The sequence below is a fragment of the Hydra vulgaris genome, chromosome 09, assembly GCF_038396675.1.
Source record: "Hydra vulgaris chromosome 09, alternate assembly HydraT2T_AEP".
Taxonomy (NCBI): Eukaryota; Metazoa; Cnidaria; class Hydrozoa; order Anthoathecata; family Hydridae; genus Hydra; species Hydra vulgaris.
This window is the reverse complement of record NC_088928.1, coordinates 8,739,648-8,757,500: the sequence shown is the minus strand read 5'-3', so window position 1 is coordinate 8,757,500 and position 17,853 is coordinate 8,739,648. Positions and strand designations below refer to the sequence as shown.

At 28.3% G+C, this 17,853-nt stretch overlaps 1 protein-coding gene across 4 annotated transcripts in view; it reads right to left on the bottom strand.

The window, feature by feature from the left end:
* Positions 1-17,853, bottom strand: part of LOC100206464 (endoribonuclease Dicer) — a 75,938-nt gene that overhangs the window by 22,056 nt on the left and 36,029 nt on the right. For all 4 annotated transcript variants that reach the window (XM_065804655.1, XM_065804658.1, XM_065804657.1 and 1 more), the window contains 4 exons: positions 4,399-4,614; positions 3,438-3,844; positions 2,815-2,966; positions 2,559-2,691 (listed from right to left, as the gene is read on the bottom strand). In XM_065804655.1, the coding sequence (XP_065660727.1) occupies positions 2,559-2,691; positions 2,815-2,966; positions 3,438-3,844; positions 4,399-4,614 (908 nt within the window). The remainder of the gene's footprint in view (positions 1-2,558; positions 2,692-2,814; positions 2,967-3,437; positions 3,845-4,398; positions 4,615-17,853) is intronic.

The window sequence follows — 17,853 nt, the reverse complement described above, 5'->3', positions numbered from 1 at the left end:
CAAATGTTTTAAAAGGATTCGCTAATTATAAAAACATTTGATTAGAAAGATTGAAGTTAATAAGTTAATTCTTTTAGCGCGTATATAAAAAACTGAAAAAAAAAAAACACTTTTCATTTATTAATTACTTCTCTATTTTAGGAAAAAAGTGAAATATCATAATTTTACTAGAATATTTTTTACAGCCCCATTATGCCTAAGCACTTCAAAGTGTGGGAGTATTTCACTCAATGTATCGATTTGAAAAGTAGAAAATAAAATAAGTGTTCAACGATAATATCAAACAAAGATGGAAATACTTCATCAATAATTAAACATTTAAAAGTTAAACAGAATATTTTAACTCGTGTACAGCTGTAAAGTTAGTTAAAAAAGTAAAACAACATTTAAACACATATAGCTGGTTCAACGGGCGACGGTGCAAGTGTAATGATAAAATTTGGACAAGAATCTCCTAGCCTCTATAACTTGTGTTTGAGTCACACTATACACTTAGCTGTTTGTGATGTACTATATAGAAAAAAAAGTATTACCATCTTGCAAGATTAAGATAACGTTGATGGAGATAGAAATGACCATTGTCAAGATGATATTAATGATGATCAAGATGAAAATTTCTGAAGAGAACAGCGGTGATGTCGAAGAGTACGGACAAGTTGAATTAACAAATTTAGGCAATGTAGAAGAAAATATAAAAAGTGTTTGTATAATTGCTAAATTTTTTAAAAGTTCTTCTGTGAGAAATAATATTTTGCAAGAAAAGATCTAAATAATTTTACGAAATGAACTTCAGCTAGTGTTTGACGTACGAACTCGTTGGAACTCAATAATCGAAATGATATCTAAATTTTTAAAATTATTTTATATCATTAAAGAAACTCTGTAGGATATTGGAAGTGTACATTAAATAAAAAATATTAATATTGAATTATTAAATGAATTGGAAAATACTCTAAAGCCTATTAAATTAACTGTTGAAGCTCTTAGCAGAGACAATGCTATTCTTGCAACAGCCCAATTAGCAATTGATTTTATGTTAAGAAAATTAAAAGAATCCATTGTAATTTAAGCTATTAATGACGATGAAAACTTGAATAAATAGCCGTAAAATCAAGAAATAGAAGAGCTATTAGATTCTCTTGTGGACCCGGACCCGAACCCGGACCCAATAAATATTCCTAGACTCAACTCGAACTCGTCGGGTCTAAAAATGCTGGGTTTTCCCAAACCCTAAACAGAAGCTGTGATTTCTTTAAAGTTGTGATGTCTTTAATGTTGTATTACGCTGTTAAGCAAAACCAACAACCAGTGGCATCACTGAGGTTAATGTCACCCGGAGCGGCACCCCTCTAGACTAAAAACTAAAAAAAGAATTTATCAAGGAATTTCTTAAAATAAAAAAACTTCAGAAAAAAAATCTTGCATACTCGCTTTTTATTCATTTTAGTGTCACCCCTTTGATGGTGTCACCTGGTGTGGAACACACTCCCTAGCAACACCACTGCCAACAATTGTTGTTGTTGTATCACCACAGGTTACCAAAAACAGGTGTATTGATATCCGGTTTTTTTATGTGATGTACTTTTATTTTTTTTATCATAATTTCTTTACTTTTTTTAATTTTAGATCTATGACATATTCGGGCATTTTAGAGAACTAAATTGTCATTTGCTACGTTGTGATAATTTTGGGTGTAAATATATATTTTTTCATTTTTTTCCATTTTGTTTTAAAATAACTATGCTTGCCTGTACGATAAACAGAGAGAAATGGCTTAATACATTTGAGAATTAAAAATATTTCTACCATTATTTTCAACCAATTACTAAAGCCTATTAAAATAAATAGACTATTTAGAGATCAGAATTTAAATGGTACATGTTAAAGCGACCTACCATTTATTAATAAAACCAATCTAACCAATCTGAAAATTAAAATAGGTTTTTTAATTTTCAAAATTTTTTTTTGTCTTTGATGGAGAGATTTGAGATATTAACATCTTTACTTAATTACATAAGTTTGCACACTTGAAAGAAACAACTTTTCTTCTTGAAAAATAAATATTGCTAAACTATTTTTTATTTAATTACTCTCAGGTGCATAACACAAGAGGGGGGGGGGGAGGGGAATATAGTCCAGAGTATGGTAAGAAATAAACGTTTATTAATTCTGACAAATTGAAATTTTTTAAAAGTTGACGATTTTTAAATACTTATTGCACTTAAAGTTTTTATTCTTATTAGTGACTAATATATAATTTTTTGAATTTTTTGTTTAAGTTTTGTGATATTGTTTTTTTTGTTGATAACAAGAAAAATTATTAAACTTTCTTCCCCATTAAAATTCATAAGTAATAAGAAGGAAGGGAAGGGTTGGGGGGTGGGGAAAGAAAGGGGGGAGGGAGTTAGAAAAAAGATATTAGTTCTAGGCGTTCAACCCCAGCATTAAATTAAAGATATAAAGTCAATTTAAAGTTATAAAGTGTAAAACATAATAAATCTTATTAAAGTTCTTTTTTTATAGAAAAATACCTTATTATTTTTAATCTAAAAAAATACCTTATAAATTCTTTGAGGTAATGGGCAATTTAATGGAAGCATACATTCTGCACAAAATTGATTTCCTAAAATATGGTATTGAAATTTAGGAATAGTTTTACAATATTGATCTGATGGCAACCGTGAACAATATCTAAACATATTTGAAAGAAGAATGTATACATTTAACAATTTTGCTTGAATGGTTAAATGTTAAAAATCTTTTTCAAAATTATATTTATAAATCTATAAAACAATTTAAAATTGAAAACTGAACCTGTATAAAAGTGAAATAGCATTATCTTGAGATGATGAAGAAGGGAGATTTTCATCTTTCTTATTCATCATCTCAATTTCAATTTCTTCATCTGTTGGTAAAACACAATTTTGGCATTGTTCAAACAAGATTTCCTCAATTTGTTGCATGACCTTTAAACACAAATCATGATTAATAATTGAAACTTCAAAAAGTCTTTTTTAAATTTAAAAAGTTTTTATATAGCTAGAGACTACTTTTTTTTTAATTTTTGTAGTTCAAAATATTTTTAAAAAAAGGTAAAATAATTATAACAATAAAAGTATTGACGTTTTTTGGCAAATTTAGAATTTAAATATATATATGTGTATATATATATATATATATATATATATATATATATATATATATATATATATATATATATATAATATATATATAAATATATATATATATATGAAAAAGTTTTTGGGAATTATTTTTATGGTGAAAACACGCACAATAACTACTGGTTACCTGGGCCAAGCACATTGATCATAAATAATCATATAAAAATTGGGAGATGTTAAATAGTTAAATATTTTAATAAACTTTTAATAAAGTGTCAAGAAACAAAAGTTAAAATAAAAATTTATTTTACTTACTAAATGTTGTTTCTTGGTGTCAAGCTCTTGTTCTTCTTCTGTCATAATAATAAATTTAGATCCATTTGCTTGTGCTCTTCCCTTTAATTGAGCATATTCTCTATAATTATTTATACCATCAAAATGCACAACTAAATTACATTTACGGACATCAAGCTCTTCTTCAACAACACTTGTCGAAACCAAAACATTAAACTTATTCTGCTTAAAATTTGACAAAACCAAATTTTGCTTTTTCAATCTCATAGAGCCATCTTCAAGACAGATGTTAGCGTCAAAAGCATGTCCAAGAATATAGTCACTATTTAAACCTTTATATGTCTCATCCTTTTCAACTTGATAGTTTATTAACTTGCTGAGCACAACAGCAGTACATCTTCTTTGTGTAAATACAATAGCATGCAATTCTAAAATTTATGAGTTATACTATTAAAACAAAAATTAAATGAATCAAAAGCAAACTATAACTATAATTTTTTAACTTAGCCTGTGACACTTTTTTAATAGCAAGTATTAACAAAAATAAACAATTAGCATAGTGAACATGGCAGACATAATAACATGCTCTATACATGAGTTGCAACTTCTACTTGATGTGTAATGAGCATAAATTTATTAAACTGTGATGATTCTGATTTTTCTCATGTGACTATAATCAAAGCCATTTCATAACCATTGTGATATAATAATAGTTATAAAACTTATAACGGAGATTTGGTTTTAAAATGATAACCATCATACCATAATCATAATGATTTTCTTCCTGTATTCATGTTATGTTGTCACCAGATTTTACAAAAAAAAAAAAATTCTAAAATTTTCGGGTTTTTTTTTTTTGGATTTTAAAAATCTTTATTTTTCTTGAGATCTTTTTTTAACAAGTAATTTTTTATTTAAAATTTTCTTAATACCAAATAAATGCAATGAAAATAACTTTTATAAAATAATATATATAAAAAACCTTTAAAAGAATTCTTTTCTGCTAATAACACATCTTGCAAAAAACTGGCTGCTTTTGTTGTCAAAAGTGGTTCAACTGGAATAACATTTTCAACGGAAAAAAAAACATTAGCAGCTTTATTTTTAAAATCTTCAATAACTTTATTTAAAGATTCTTCACATTTAGTCAACACATCTTTTATTTCTTTATTTAATATTCTTCTTTTAATGTGATTATCTGAATTTACAACAAAAAGTTAATATAGTAAATATATATATATATATATATATATATATATATATATATATATATATATATATATATATATATATAATATATATATGTATGTTTATATATATATATATATGTAAATATATATATATATATATATATATATATATATATATATGTATATATATATGTATATATATATATATATATATATATGTATATATATATGTATATATATATATATATACATATATATATATATACATACATATATACATATATATATATACATATGTATATATATATATATATATATATATATATACATACATATATATATATATATATATATATATATATATATATATATATATATATATATATATATATATATACTTTTGAATGTAGACATCATGAATGAGAGTATGTAAACTATTATTTTAAAAACATCAATAAATACAAATTTCTCTCAAAACTAAAATTATTTTTTAATTCATACATTTTAAATTAATACAACTTAATACAGCACTGAAAACCAACCCGCTTATTGATTTAAAGTCATTTTATAGATAAGTAGATGACAGTCATGTTAGAGTCTTTAAGATTGCCCAGGCTGATCAATTTAAGATAATACTTTATCAATAGCATCCAAAAATACTATATACTATCAAATTTGAAAATGACAAAAAAACTCTAAATTTTCTAGACATTTGCATAATAACTAACAAAAATGGTAAATATGAATTTAAAATACACAGAAAAAATGTAATTATTAACATTCAGGTTAAGGCAACATCAAACCATGACCCACAAATTTTAAAAGAAATTTTCAAGGGTTTTGTACATAGAGCATTTAATGTATGCAGTCAGAAACATATAAAAAATGAACTGAAATTTCTTATTCAAGTATTTGTTGAAAATGGCTACAGTCCAATCTCATAAAAGTTATAAAAGAAATAAAAGGAAAGAGCAAAAAATCACTAGTGACAACTTAAAATATTGAAAACATCCCCAATATGCGTCCAACAATTTAATTATCTTGGGTACCAATGTTGTCCAAATTACGTGAGGTGTTTGTGAAAGCAGTATATAAAACAGTCTTCAAATCAAACTTAAACCTAGAGGCAATATTAACATCAAGAAATAAATCCAAACTACAAATGAGCAGCCACCCAGGAGTCTACCTTATTAAATGTCACTGTAGCAAAAAGTATCTAGGTGAAACAAAAATGCAAATAAAAGCACGCATGCAACAAAACAAAAACAGTACCATAGAAAATAAAACAGAAGGATCTGCATTAGCTGAACTCTAAAATTAAATGCTAAAAGTTTGACCAGAAAGCTCGTGAGGCACTTAAAATAATGTACCACCTATATGTCCCTCAACAAAATCGTATCAATTTTGATAAAAGACAATATGTGTCAACAAACCTTTGGACACCATTTTTGACGCACCTATGTCAGAAAAAGATGAAACCATCTGATTGACATAAAATAGAACTGCTGTTTTTAAAATAAAATAAAAACAAAAACAAACAAATAACTTTAAGACTGAAGACGCTGGTCACTTCAGTCCAGCAAAAATTTCTTAAAAATAAATAAATTTAGTGTTAAGAGAAATTTGTTTTTATTGATGCTTTATATATAAATGTTATGTATAAATAATAATAATAATAATAATAATAATAATAATAATAATAATAATAATAATAATAATAATAATAGTAATAATAATAATAGTAATAATACATACATATATATACAAATATATAAATATACACATATATATATATATATATATATATATATATATATATATATATATATATATATATATATATATATATTTATATATATATATATATATATATATTTATATATATATATACATATATATATATATATATATATATATATATATATATATATATATATATATATATATATATATATATATATATATATATATATACACAGTGATGGGGACAAACTTTTTTATTATGGTTTAACTAAACTACTAACTAAAACTAAAAAAAAGTAGTTAAACTTTTAGTTACAAACTTTTTATAATTAGTAGTTAACTTAAACTAATTAGAAATAGCTAACTAAAATTCAACTTTTTAACTTTTTTTTTTTTCATCTCAAGAAAATTTTTTGGTGAATTTATGTTTTCCACAGACCAAGCGGAAATGATGTTGAAAAGTCCAGTTCATGCACTAAATAAATAAATACATAAAAATAGTAATAACAGAATCCTTGGAGTCCTTGGTCAGGTGAGTGGTGCATAGAAATAGAACGATTTATTTGGCGATATATAAAAAATTTAGTTAATAAAAATTTAGTTTAACTTTTTCAACTAAACTAGGAAAAAAGTTAGTTAAACTAAAAGTTTAACTTAAATAAAAAAATTTAGTTTAACTATTGCATTTAACTAAAAGAAAGTAGTTTAACTAAAAGTTAACTAAAAAATTAGTTAACTATGCCCATCATTGTATATATATATATATATATATATATATATATATATATATATATATATATATATATATATATATATATATATATATATAATATATATATATATATATGTATATATGTATACAATGAAAAATGTATGTCAAACAAAATCTCAACTTCAAAAAAAAATTTTTTATATATTCCTTTAAAGGTTTGTAAGAAATTAGTACAAAATATATTTAACACTAGAGGCCTTTCAATGTTTCATCAGTAGTGTTAGTTTAAGTGCTGTTATGTACAAATTTATTTATTTTTTGTTCCAAAAGTATTTTTTAATCAATTAATGTATTGTTGCTATTAGTTACCATTGTCTAATATTTTTTAAAACAAGAAGTGTTAGTTAAAAGTATCATGTTTTTGTTTATGCAAATGACTTTCATAAGATAATAAATTTTTATCACTTTTAAGTTCCAGAAATACAAAAAGCTAAAAAAATCGTTCCATTATTTTTTTATTTATATGTTGGCAATCATATACATGATTGTCAAACCTGTCTGTTGAATGGCCAGTTCTGCAACTTGAAATATGACCATTAGTGCGATTTCTCAAATAACCTTCTAAACATATATCACAATTGTTTACAACAAGAACCACTTGTTGTCCCTAAAAAGTTCAGAAGTGATAAACTACACCTGATGTCAGCTGAAGAAGAAAACGTAATAAAAAAATTTGACCTACAGCGTTTAAAATCAGAATGCGAAATACTTATAATACGTAAAGATAATTTTCTTACTTCACTTAACAATGTCGATGTAGAAGTTACCAACTTTATTAATAATCATGCAACAAATGAAGCTCTAAAAGATAGATTGTTATTGCGATACGAAGAATGCAAAAATGAAGATAAAGAACGAATTGATAAAAAATGGGAAAAAAAGATTGTTTCTACTAAATTAGCTTTCGATAAAGATCGTCTATATTTCAATTCAAGAAGCTCTAAATTTAACCATCAAAAAGAAAAAGAGAAAGAAAATATCAATTCGGCAAACTTTAATTCTTCATCAAATAATATTATAAATTATGACCAATTGTTAAATAGCGCACCTTTTAAAAACTGGACAAGCACAATCCCAAGAAAATACAACCTAAGGTCATCAACCTATCCACCAAACACCTGACCACTTTCCAAATATCACTTTTGATAAAAGGTCCTAAATTCTGCCCAACAACTAAAGGTAATTTTTTACACATTAATTCAGATATAAGACAATTTACTCGAAAGCTTAAACTAAAAGAAAAATTTTATGAAACCCATAATAATGACATTAGCATTTTAAAGAAGAAATCAAATTATAATGTTAAATCAACTCTTCCAGAACTTAATGAAATAATTTCGAAAATTGAACAAGTTGATCCCGTTAAAAATCTATTAATTGATAATATTTCATCACAAGAAAGAACAGCTCTTAAAGAGCTGAGAGAAATGAAAGACATTGTTATTAAAATAGCTGATAAAGGTAGCAGTTTAATTGTGATGGACTCTACATATTACAGCGATAAGCTTGTTTATCAAGATCATCTATCATCTTCAATCACATATGAAAAAACAAACTTAAACTCTGATTAACTAGTTTTCAAAAATCTTTCAAAAATGATTAATAAACATAAATGCTTAACACAAAACGAGATAGACTACATTACAAAATTTGAATGGAAATCAAGCAATTTTTATGTAATTCCCAAAATTCACAAATGTAAAGAAATAATCAAAAAAGTTCAAGAGTCTAATTCTCTAGTTATTGAAATGCAACCACCAATCGATTCAAAGGGTCGACCTATTATTGCAGGAATTGACTCACCTACGTCACATTTAAGCCAATTTCTGCACGTAATTCTATCTCCTATTGTACGGAAGCAAAAAACTTATATAAAAGATGATTGGGACTTCTTAAGAAAAATTCCTAGAAAAGTAGAGCTAGATAGTATTATACTAACATGTGACATTGTTAATCTTTACACTACAATTCCCCACAACCTTGGTTTAGAAGCATTAAAATTTTGGGTTAAAAAACATAAAAATCTAATACCTGAACGAATTACTACCAATTTCATTATAGAATCAGCATAATTTATTTTAAAAAACAATAATTTCCTCTTTGATAATCAATTATTTCATCAAATCACAGGTACAGCCATGGGTACAGACTTTGCACCAGACTATGCATGTCTTTCAGTTTTTTAGAAGAAACAATAGTTTTTCCAAAAATTCTACCAAGTTTTTTTTAAATGACGAGGTTCATACTATTAAACAGTTCTACTTTAGATATGTTGATGATGGTTTTAACATATGGCCTAAACACTTAGATATAAACAAATTTAAATTGTCACTCGCCGAATTAAACAATTCAATTACCTTCACAATTGACTATGGCATTGAATTGGTTGAAAAAGAAAATATTTATAATATAAATAATTTTTTAGACATTTCTGTTATTCTTCAAAATAACAAATATATCAAAACTGACATATTTTATAAAGAAACAAACACACACGATTATCTTAATTTTAACAGTCATCATCCTTACCACACCAAAAAGAACATCCCTTATAGTCTTGCAAAAAGAACAATTGTATTTACATCTGATTATATCACCGAAAACCTGCGTTTAGCAGAGCTTAAATTATGGCTGAAAGAATGTAATTATCCAGACATTGTTATTGAAAAAGCATTTCATAATGCAAAACTACAAGGACCAGCTCAACAAAAGAAACCTAATGAAGTCGTTCCTTTAGTCACTACATTTTACAGCAACCTAAATTGCCAACCTATATTAACTAAAACCAAACTTCTACCCAGTTTATCCACCAGTGAAAGAATACAAAAAATATTTTCTAACATAAATCCTGTAATAGCTTACAAACAACCACCAAATTTACTAAGACAACTTACTTCCGCTAAACTTAACTCCACAACATCTAATAACAAAAAGATAGGAATTTTTAAATGTAATGATAGTCGTTGCAAAATTTGTTTATTTTACCTACAAGAGGTAAATAATTTTGTAACATCCAACGGTACAATTTGGAACATTAAAAGCCACATTACTTGTAGCAGCAAGAATGTCATTTATTATCTAAAATTTTTGCCTTGTAATGGTCAATCAACGTATACTGGAAAAACAAACAATTTGAGAAATCGCACTAATGGTCATATTTCAAGTTGCAGAACTGGCCATTCAACAGACAGGTTTGACAATCATGTATATGATTGCCAACGTATAAATAAAAAAATAATGGAACCATTTTTCCGGCTTTTTGTATTTCTGGAACTTAAAAGTGATAAAAATTTATTATCTTATGAAAGTCATTTGCATAAACAAAAACATGATACTTTTAACTAACACTTCCTGTTTTAAAAAATATTAGACAATGGTAACTAATAGCAACAATACATTAATTGATTAAAAAATACTTTTGGAACAAAAAATAAATAAATTTGTACATAACAGCACTTAAACTAACACTACTGATGAAACATTGAAAGGCCTCTAGTGTTAAATATATTTTGTACTAATTTCTTACAAACCTTTAAAGAAATATATAAAAAAATTTTTTTTGAAGTTGAGATTTTGTTTGATATTTTTAGTGGTCCCAACTGACCCTCGAATATTTAATGGGCCCCTAATATTATCTTACAAAAATTGTTTCAAAAGTGTGTCAACCTGGTACTTAAAAAAAGCGAAATTTTATGAAATTTTCAAAAATGGTTGTTATTTTTTATAATATTTTTATTTAAAAAAAATTTATTAAAAAAACCTTGAAAAACTGACCTTTTTTTAAAATTGTTAAAAAACAATCATTTTTATGCAATAAAATCTAAAATAGTTATATTTATAAAAAATAACAACCATTTTTTAAAATTTCATAAAATTTCACTTTTTTTAAGTACCAGGTTGATATACTTTTGAAACAATTTTTGTAAGATAATATTAGGGGCCCATTAAATATTCAAGGGTCAGTTGGGACCACTAAAAATATTTCTTATTCAAAAATTTTTATATCTTATTCAGGAAATGGAGGAGCACCTTTTTTAGTATGTTTGATTTGTGCAGCTAAAACTTTATACTTTTTGACCCACCTTAATATATATATATATATATATATATATATATATATATATATATATATATATATATATATATATATATATATATATATATATATATATATATATATATATGTATATATATATATATATATATGTGTATATATATATATATATATATAAATATATATATATATATATGTATATATATATATATATATATATATATATATATATATATATATATATATATATATATATATATATATATATATATATATATATATATATATATATATATATATATATATGTATACCAAGATATTAGAGGTGCCAGAAGACATAAGATAAAAAAATTCATTATGAGATTATAATTGCAAAAAAGTAAAAAATTTGTTTTAATTGATTAAGCATAAAATAATTTCACTTGATGATGTGCATAGCAAATAACTTGCTTTGTTTATATTACCAAAGAATTATAGTTTTAATTTATTTATTTTTTTAATAAATTATTTAAAAATTAAATTATTTAAAACTATAATATAACTACCAGGTCTTGTCATAAAGTAGGGGAGGGAGGGGAGCATTGGGCAGTCGGGAGGTTTGGGCACCCCCTCATTTCTCATAATCTATTCTAGATATTTTTTGTTTTCTACCATAGCACTATAGTTTTATAACTGGCAACACCGCTCATCAAAAGTGTCTCTGTCATTTCACTTGGTTGTCAAGTTACATGCGCTTAATGGTATGTTGCGTACAAAAGTAAATACTTTGTTTGGGATTTGAAGAAAGATAACAAAGAAATCTGCAAGAAAGTGTAAGTATCTGTGTTAACTTTTTCTTTTGCATTTAATAAACACTATATTTACCTGGCAATTAGGATTTAACATTTGATAAAAATAAACTTATTCAAATCTATTTGAAAAGTGAGGTTATAGGGAGCATTGGGCACGCAGGTAGGAGGGAGGTTTGGGCATGCCCAATGCTCCCCCTTTTTTATAGTTTGTTTTGGTGTCATACGTTTGTAGTTTTTTGCTATGCCTATTGAATTGAATGTTTAATCATTATTTTTCAGGACAATGCCGTTTTCATTTAAAAAAAGAAATAAACGACGTGAAATACCTAAAGATGTTATTTTGCGCGCATTGGATGAGGTTTCTAAAGGAGGAAAAATTAAAACTACTGCGATTAAATATGATGTACCCAGGTCTAACCTTCAAAGATACATAAAACAGGGTGGCGTTGTGAAAGATATTTCTTCTAAATTTATATCATCCCAAATATTCATGAAAGATGAAGAAGAAATAATTTCAGAATATCTTGTAACATTATTTAAACTAAACCATGGAATGTCAAAACTGAAGGCACGTAAATTGGTTTACGAATACGCCACTGCTATTAATAAAAAAATACCAGACAACTGGACAGAGAAGAAACTTGCATCCAATGATTGGCTAAGGGGATTTTTTAAAAGACAACCTCATCTTTCGATAAGGACACCAGAAGCTACCAGTCTCTGACGTGCCTCAAGTTTCAATAAGAAAAATGTCAGAGATTTTTTTGAAAATCTTAAAACTGTATATGAACGGCATTGCTTCGGCCCTGAGTCTATTTACAATATAGACGAAACTGGATTATCAACAGTACAACAAACCCAGAAAGTGATTGCTCTCAGAGGCACTAAGCAAGTTGGGCAAGTAACGTCAGCTGAAAGAGGGACACTTGTAACGGTTTGCTACGGTATTAATGCATTGGGTAACTCAATACCACCCTTTTTCATATTCCCACGGGTTAATTTCAAAACATATATGCTAAATGATGCACCTGTTGGTTCAGATGGAGCAGCACATCCTTCAGGGTGGATGACAGCACCATGTTTTTAAAAATATATACACCATTTTGCAAAACACGCAAAACCAATGCCTTCCTCACCAGTTCTATTGCTGCTGGACAATCACGAGAGCCATATTTCAGTATCAGTTTTTGATTTTTGTAAAGAATCAGGCATTGTTTTAATGACTTTCCCACCGCACTGCAGCCATAAGCTGCAACTCCTAGACCTGACTGTCTATGGACCACTCAAAACTTATTATAACACTGTTGTAACAGATTGGATGGTAAACAATCCTGGCAAAACGGTAACAAGTTATGAAATCCCAAAATTAGCAGCAAAAGCCATCCCACTTGCATTCAAGTTGCAAAATATTCAAACAGGATTTAGAAAACCTGGCATTTGGCCATTCAATTCAAACATTTTCTCTGATGAAGATTTTGTTTGTTCTTCTATAACTGATCGCTGCTTGCCGGAGGAGAATAATGTTGCTACAGAAAAATCGATTTTAGAACAACCTATCATGGAACAGCCTTTAACAGAAGAAAATCTGAGTCTGGAGGATCGTACAAGTTCAAATGTGGAAGTCACTGGGCCATCTCAAATGGAATCTCTATCTAAAAACCAGACTAGGGGCACTGTCAATGTAACACCTGATTTAGTAAGACCATTTCCGAAAGCCAGCCCCAGAAAATTGGATGGCATGAATCGGAAGAAAGGAAAAACTAGAATATTGACAGACACACCCGAGAAAAGAATTATAGAAATGGAAGAAAAAGAAAGAAAAAGAAAAGATAAGATCAAAGAGCTCAACAAAAATCGAAAATGCTCTAGAAACGAGAAAAGCACGAAGATTAGCAGTGATGATGAAATAAAAAATGCTTTCGTTTCTGATGTAGACCTTGTTGAAATTTATTCATCGGAAGAAGATTTTGATGTAGACGATGTGATTGTTATAGATAGAAAATTCCAAATCAATAACTTTGTGTTAGTTAAATTTGACACCAAAAAAACTGTTTATCATTATGTTGGAATAGTCGAAGAGGGTAATCACTCCATGGCAACTGTCAAATTCATGAGAGCGAGTAAGATAAGAAATACGTCTATGTTTCCTGACATTGAGGATGTAGCCAGCGTCCCCCTGGAGGATATAAAGACAAAATTGCCTACACCAACAACATGGATAAAGCGTGGCAGTCTAAAATATAAATTTGACAAGCCTCTTTGGGTTATACCAAGTTTAAGATAAGTCTTATTAAGTCCTACATCGTGCAGTATTGATCCCAAGTGACATTGTTTAATTTTTTGTAAAGTCTATGATAAGAAAAAATGTTTGTATTACAAGTTGGATTACAATTTTTTATAGCAATGCTATATAATACTTAAGCATGGTAGTATATTAAAACAATATCGTGCATATTAAATACAGTGCCCAAACCTCCCCACAGGGGTGATCAAACCTCCCAACCACAGGGAGGTTTGGGCACTTTGGACATGTGTTAGAAAATCTTATGTAACTTTGCGAGTAATTTTAATACTAAAACTCTTCTTAGCAATAATTACAGCCAAATATGTGTGCTAGATATATTTGAAATAAATATTTGATTATAATTAAAAATAACAGTTTTATTAGCATTTATGTGAAAAAGTGCCCAATGCTCCCCACTCTCCCCTACTGCTGTTGAAGAAATTAGAAAGTTGTATAAAAACAAGTTAAAAAAGGTTATTGTGTTTATGCTTTCTTTTCAAACTCAAAATATAGCTAATTTAAAATGACCCGTCTAAAACCCCAACCAATCAAAGATCAGCCAGAACGTCAGCACTTTTTTTAAAACCATGTAGCAAACTGCTGAAATAAATTAATGATGTAACTGATGTACCTACAGTAAACTTTTTTAAAAGTATTTTTATGATGCTACTTTGGCTGCAGCAATGTCAACTGTCGGCAAATTTTTTTGTTTTTTATTATTCATCTCCTCAAGGCCGAGAAGGCCACTACAGATGAAGAGGCCACTTAATAGTGGTTTACTACTACACCACTACTGCATGAGAGCCTGTTGCTTTCCTTCATCAAAATTAAGTTTTGCAGATTTTGTAGCCTCCTAAACAGTTTTTATCTGTTGACCAGCCTCGCATCCGAGGCTGGTCAATAGGTATAATGACATTTTGTATTTATAATACAATGTTTCCAGTTCAGAATGTGGAATGCTAGATCTTTTAGACTCAATGTATGGGTTTTGATTGTGTCTCTGTTTTTATGACTTGGCAACTCATTTTATTATCTCCTAATAATGGTACAGCTCTAAAACTCAGTTTTATGGTTCTGAGGCCGGCTGATAGTCAGATTTGCCGAACTCTGTGGTAGTTCTCAGAGAGACTGATTCCATCAATAGCTGTGAAATATCAGAGTACTAACAGTGCAAAGTTGCACATGGATGGTATCCCTCGTTGTACTTTTAGTGTGCATTGCCAAGGTCACATTTGGAGCTCTTTGTTACGGCTTAAAGTTTATTAATAGTAACAAGGCAAATGCTTGCACTATTATATAGTTTACTGAGTACTATATATGCTTTGAGTCAAGTTCTTTAATAAATTTAAAAATGACAAAAGTACTAAAAACTATAAAACACAAAAAACCATCATCATCACCAAGTTCACTAATCCTATCATTCACTAATACTCGTGGTCTTCAAAGTAACTTTTCTTCTGTTGAGTCTTATCTCTTGCAAAGTTCACCAGACCTACTTGTTTTTTGTGAGACTAATTTGATTTCGGCTGTCTTATATTGTGATCTTAGTGTTGATGGTTATCTTCCATTAATTCATCAAGCTTCCAATAGTCAAATGCTTGGCCTTGGCATTTACATTTGAAAGATCCTTCACCTCCTTTATCGCTTTTGATATTAATTCTGATCAAATTAACCAAGTCCTCTCTCTTTATTTATCAGCCAATAACGTTGCTGTGGGTGACTTAAATGCTCATCACTCTGAATTGCTTGGCTCTAGTGTCAGTGACTCTGCAGAAATTAAGGTCCACAACTTTTACTTTTTTCAATCTCTAACACGAATAGTAAACTTTTCAACTCACTTTCCAGACAACCCAAATTATTTACCTTCTCTACTTATGTCTTGTTTCTAATCCTAGTCAGTGCTCAGTTTCTCCACATTCATGCTTAGGTGCTTCTGATCATAGTTTGATTCTCTAAAACTATTATCTCATTCTTCTTTATCATCTGAATCCCTCTATCATCATACCTTTTACAACTACCTTAAAGCTGATTAAGACTCTTTCTGTGATTTTCTTCGTGATGGCCATTGGGTAGAAATCTTTTGTCTTTCTGCTGACAAATGTGCTTCTTATGTAACTTCTTGGATTCAGGCTGACATGGAATCTTTTTTATACCAGCCTGAATCTAATATCCAACTTTCACTCGACAAAAATTTCAAGTCAAGCCTCACTTTTCTCCATGGTTTTCCTAAAATTGTGTTGCTGCAATTTCCAATTGAAACCATTACTTCCATATCTATCAGCAAAACAACTCTCCAGAAAACAGACATTTGTTTAATATTGCTAGAAATGATTGTAAAAAAGTTTTGTATAATGCCAAACCCTGCTATTCATAGGTCATGAATTCTCACATTTTATCTAAAAAATTAAGCTTCCGTGACTTTGGGAGAATCTTTAACAGTATAAATAAAAAGAGCAAATCTGTTATTTCACCTCTCTTGCATTGTTCAGATTTTGTCACATCACCTAAAGACAAAGCCTAATTATTTGCTAAGAACTTTTCATCAATCTTATCTCTTGATTCCATTAATCAAATCCTACCTAATATAGCCAACAAACACGTTGATCTGTTGCTTGACACTCATTTCACTCCAGCTTTTGGATTTAAAGTAATTTCCTGCTTTGACTCTTCTACAGCTTGTAGTCTGTACAACATACCTGTTATAGTTTTTTAGAAGTGTTCTCCAGAGCTGTTGTCTATACTTTCAAAATTATTTAACAAGTGCTTATCAGAGTCTTGTTTTCCAGCCTGCTGGAAAACGGCAACTGTTTTCCCTATTTTCAAAAACTCTGGAGAGCAATCTGACTTGTCTAACGACCATCCTATTAGTCTTCTGCCTATCATAAGCAAAGTTTTTGAACCTTTAACAAACAATAAATCTCTTATCTTGAACCTAATAAATTACATTTTTTCTTTCTACAACTAATTTGCTAACAGTAACAACCGATAGGTTAATAACTGAGAGGATAAGGCTATTGTTTTTAATAACTGAGAGGTCAAGGCTATTGCTTTTGACATATCTAAAGCCTTTGATAAAGTTTGGCATGCTGGTCTTCTCCATAAGCTTTCTTCTTACGATGTATCAGGTAACATTTTTGAGAATATTGAATCCTTCCTTACCAATTGTAGTATAAAAGTTGTCCTTGATGGACAGCACTCTTCTTCATATCCTGTAACTTCCTCAAGGTTCTATTTTTGGCTCTATACTATTTTTAAATTACATTAGCGATCTTCCGGGTATTCTCACATCTAAGGTGGCATTGTTCGCTGATGGTCCTACCATTTATTCTTGTCGTGATAAGAAACCAACACCCCCTGATTGCTTGGAGGGGGCATTTGAGCTTGAAAAGGATCTGACTTCTGCTACAGCATGGGGCTCACAGTGGCTGGTGAACTTTAATTCAGATAAAACTCAATTTTTTTCAGCTAATCGTTGTTGCAATAATTTACATCTTCCTATATTTGTAAACGGTAATGAGTCATCTACTATTTATCTTCTAGAAATAACTCTTGATCTTTCTTGGAAACCATATATCAAATCCATTGCAAAATTATCCTTTGCTA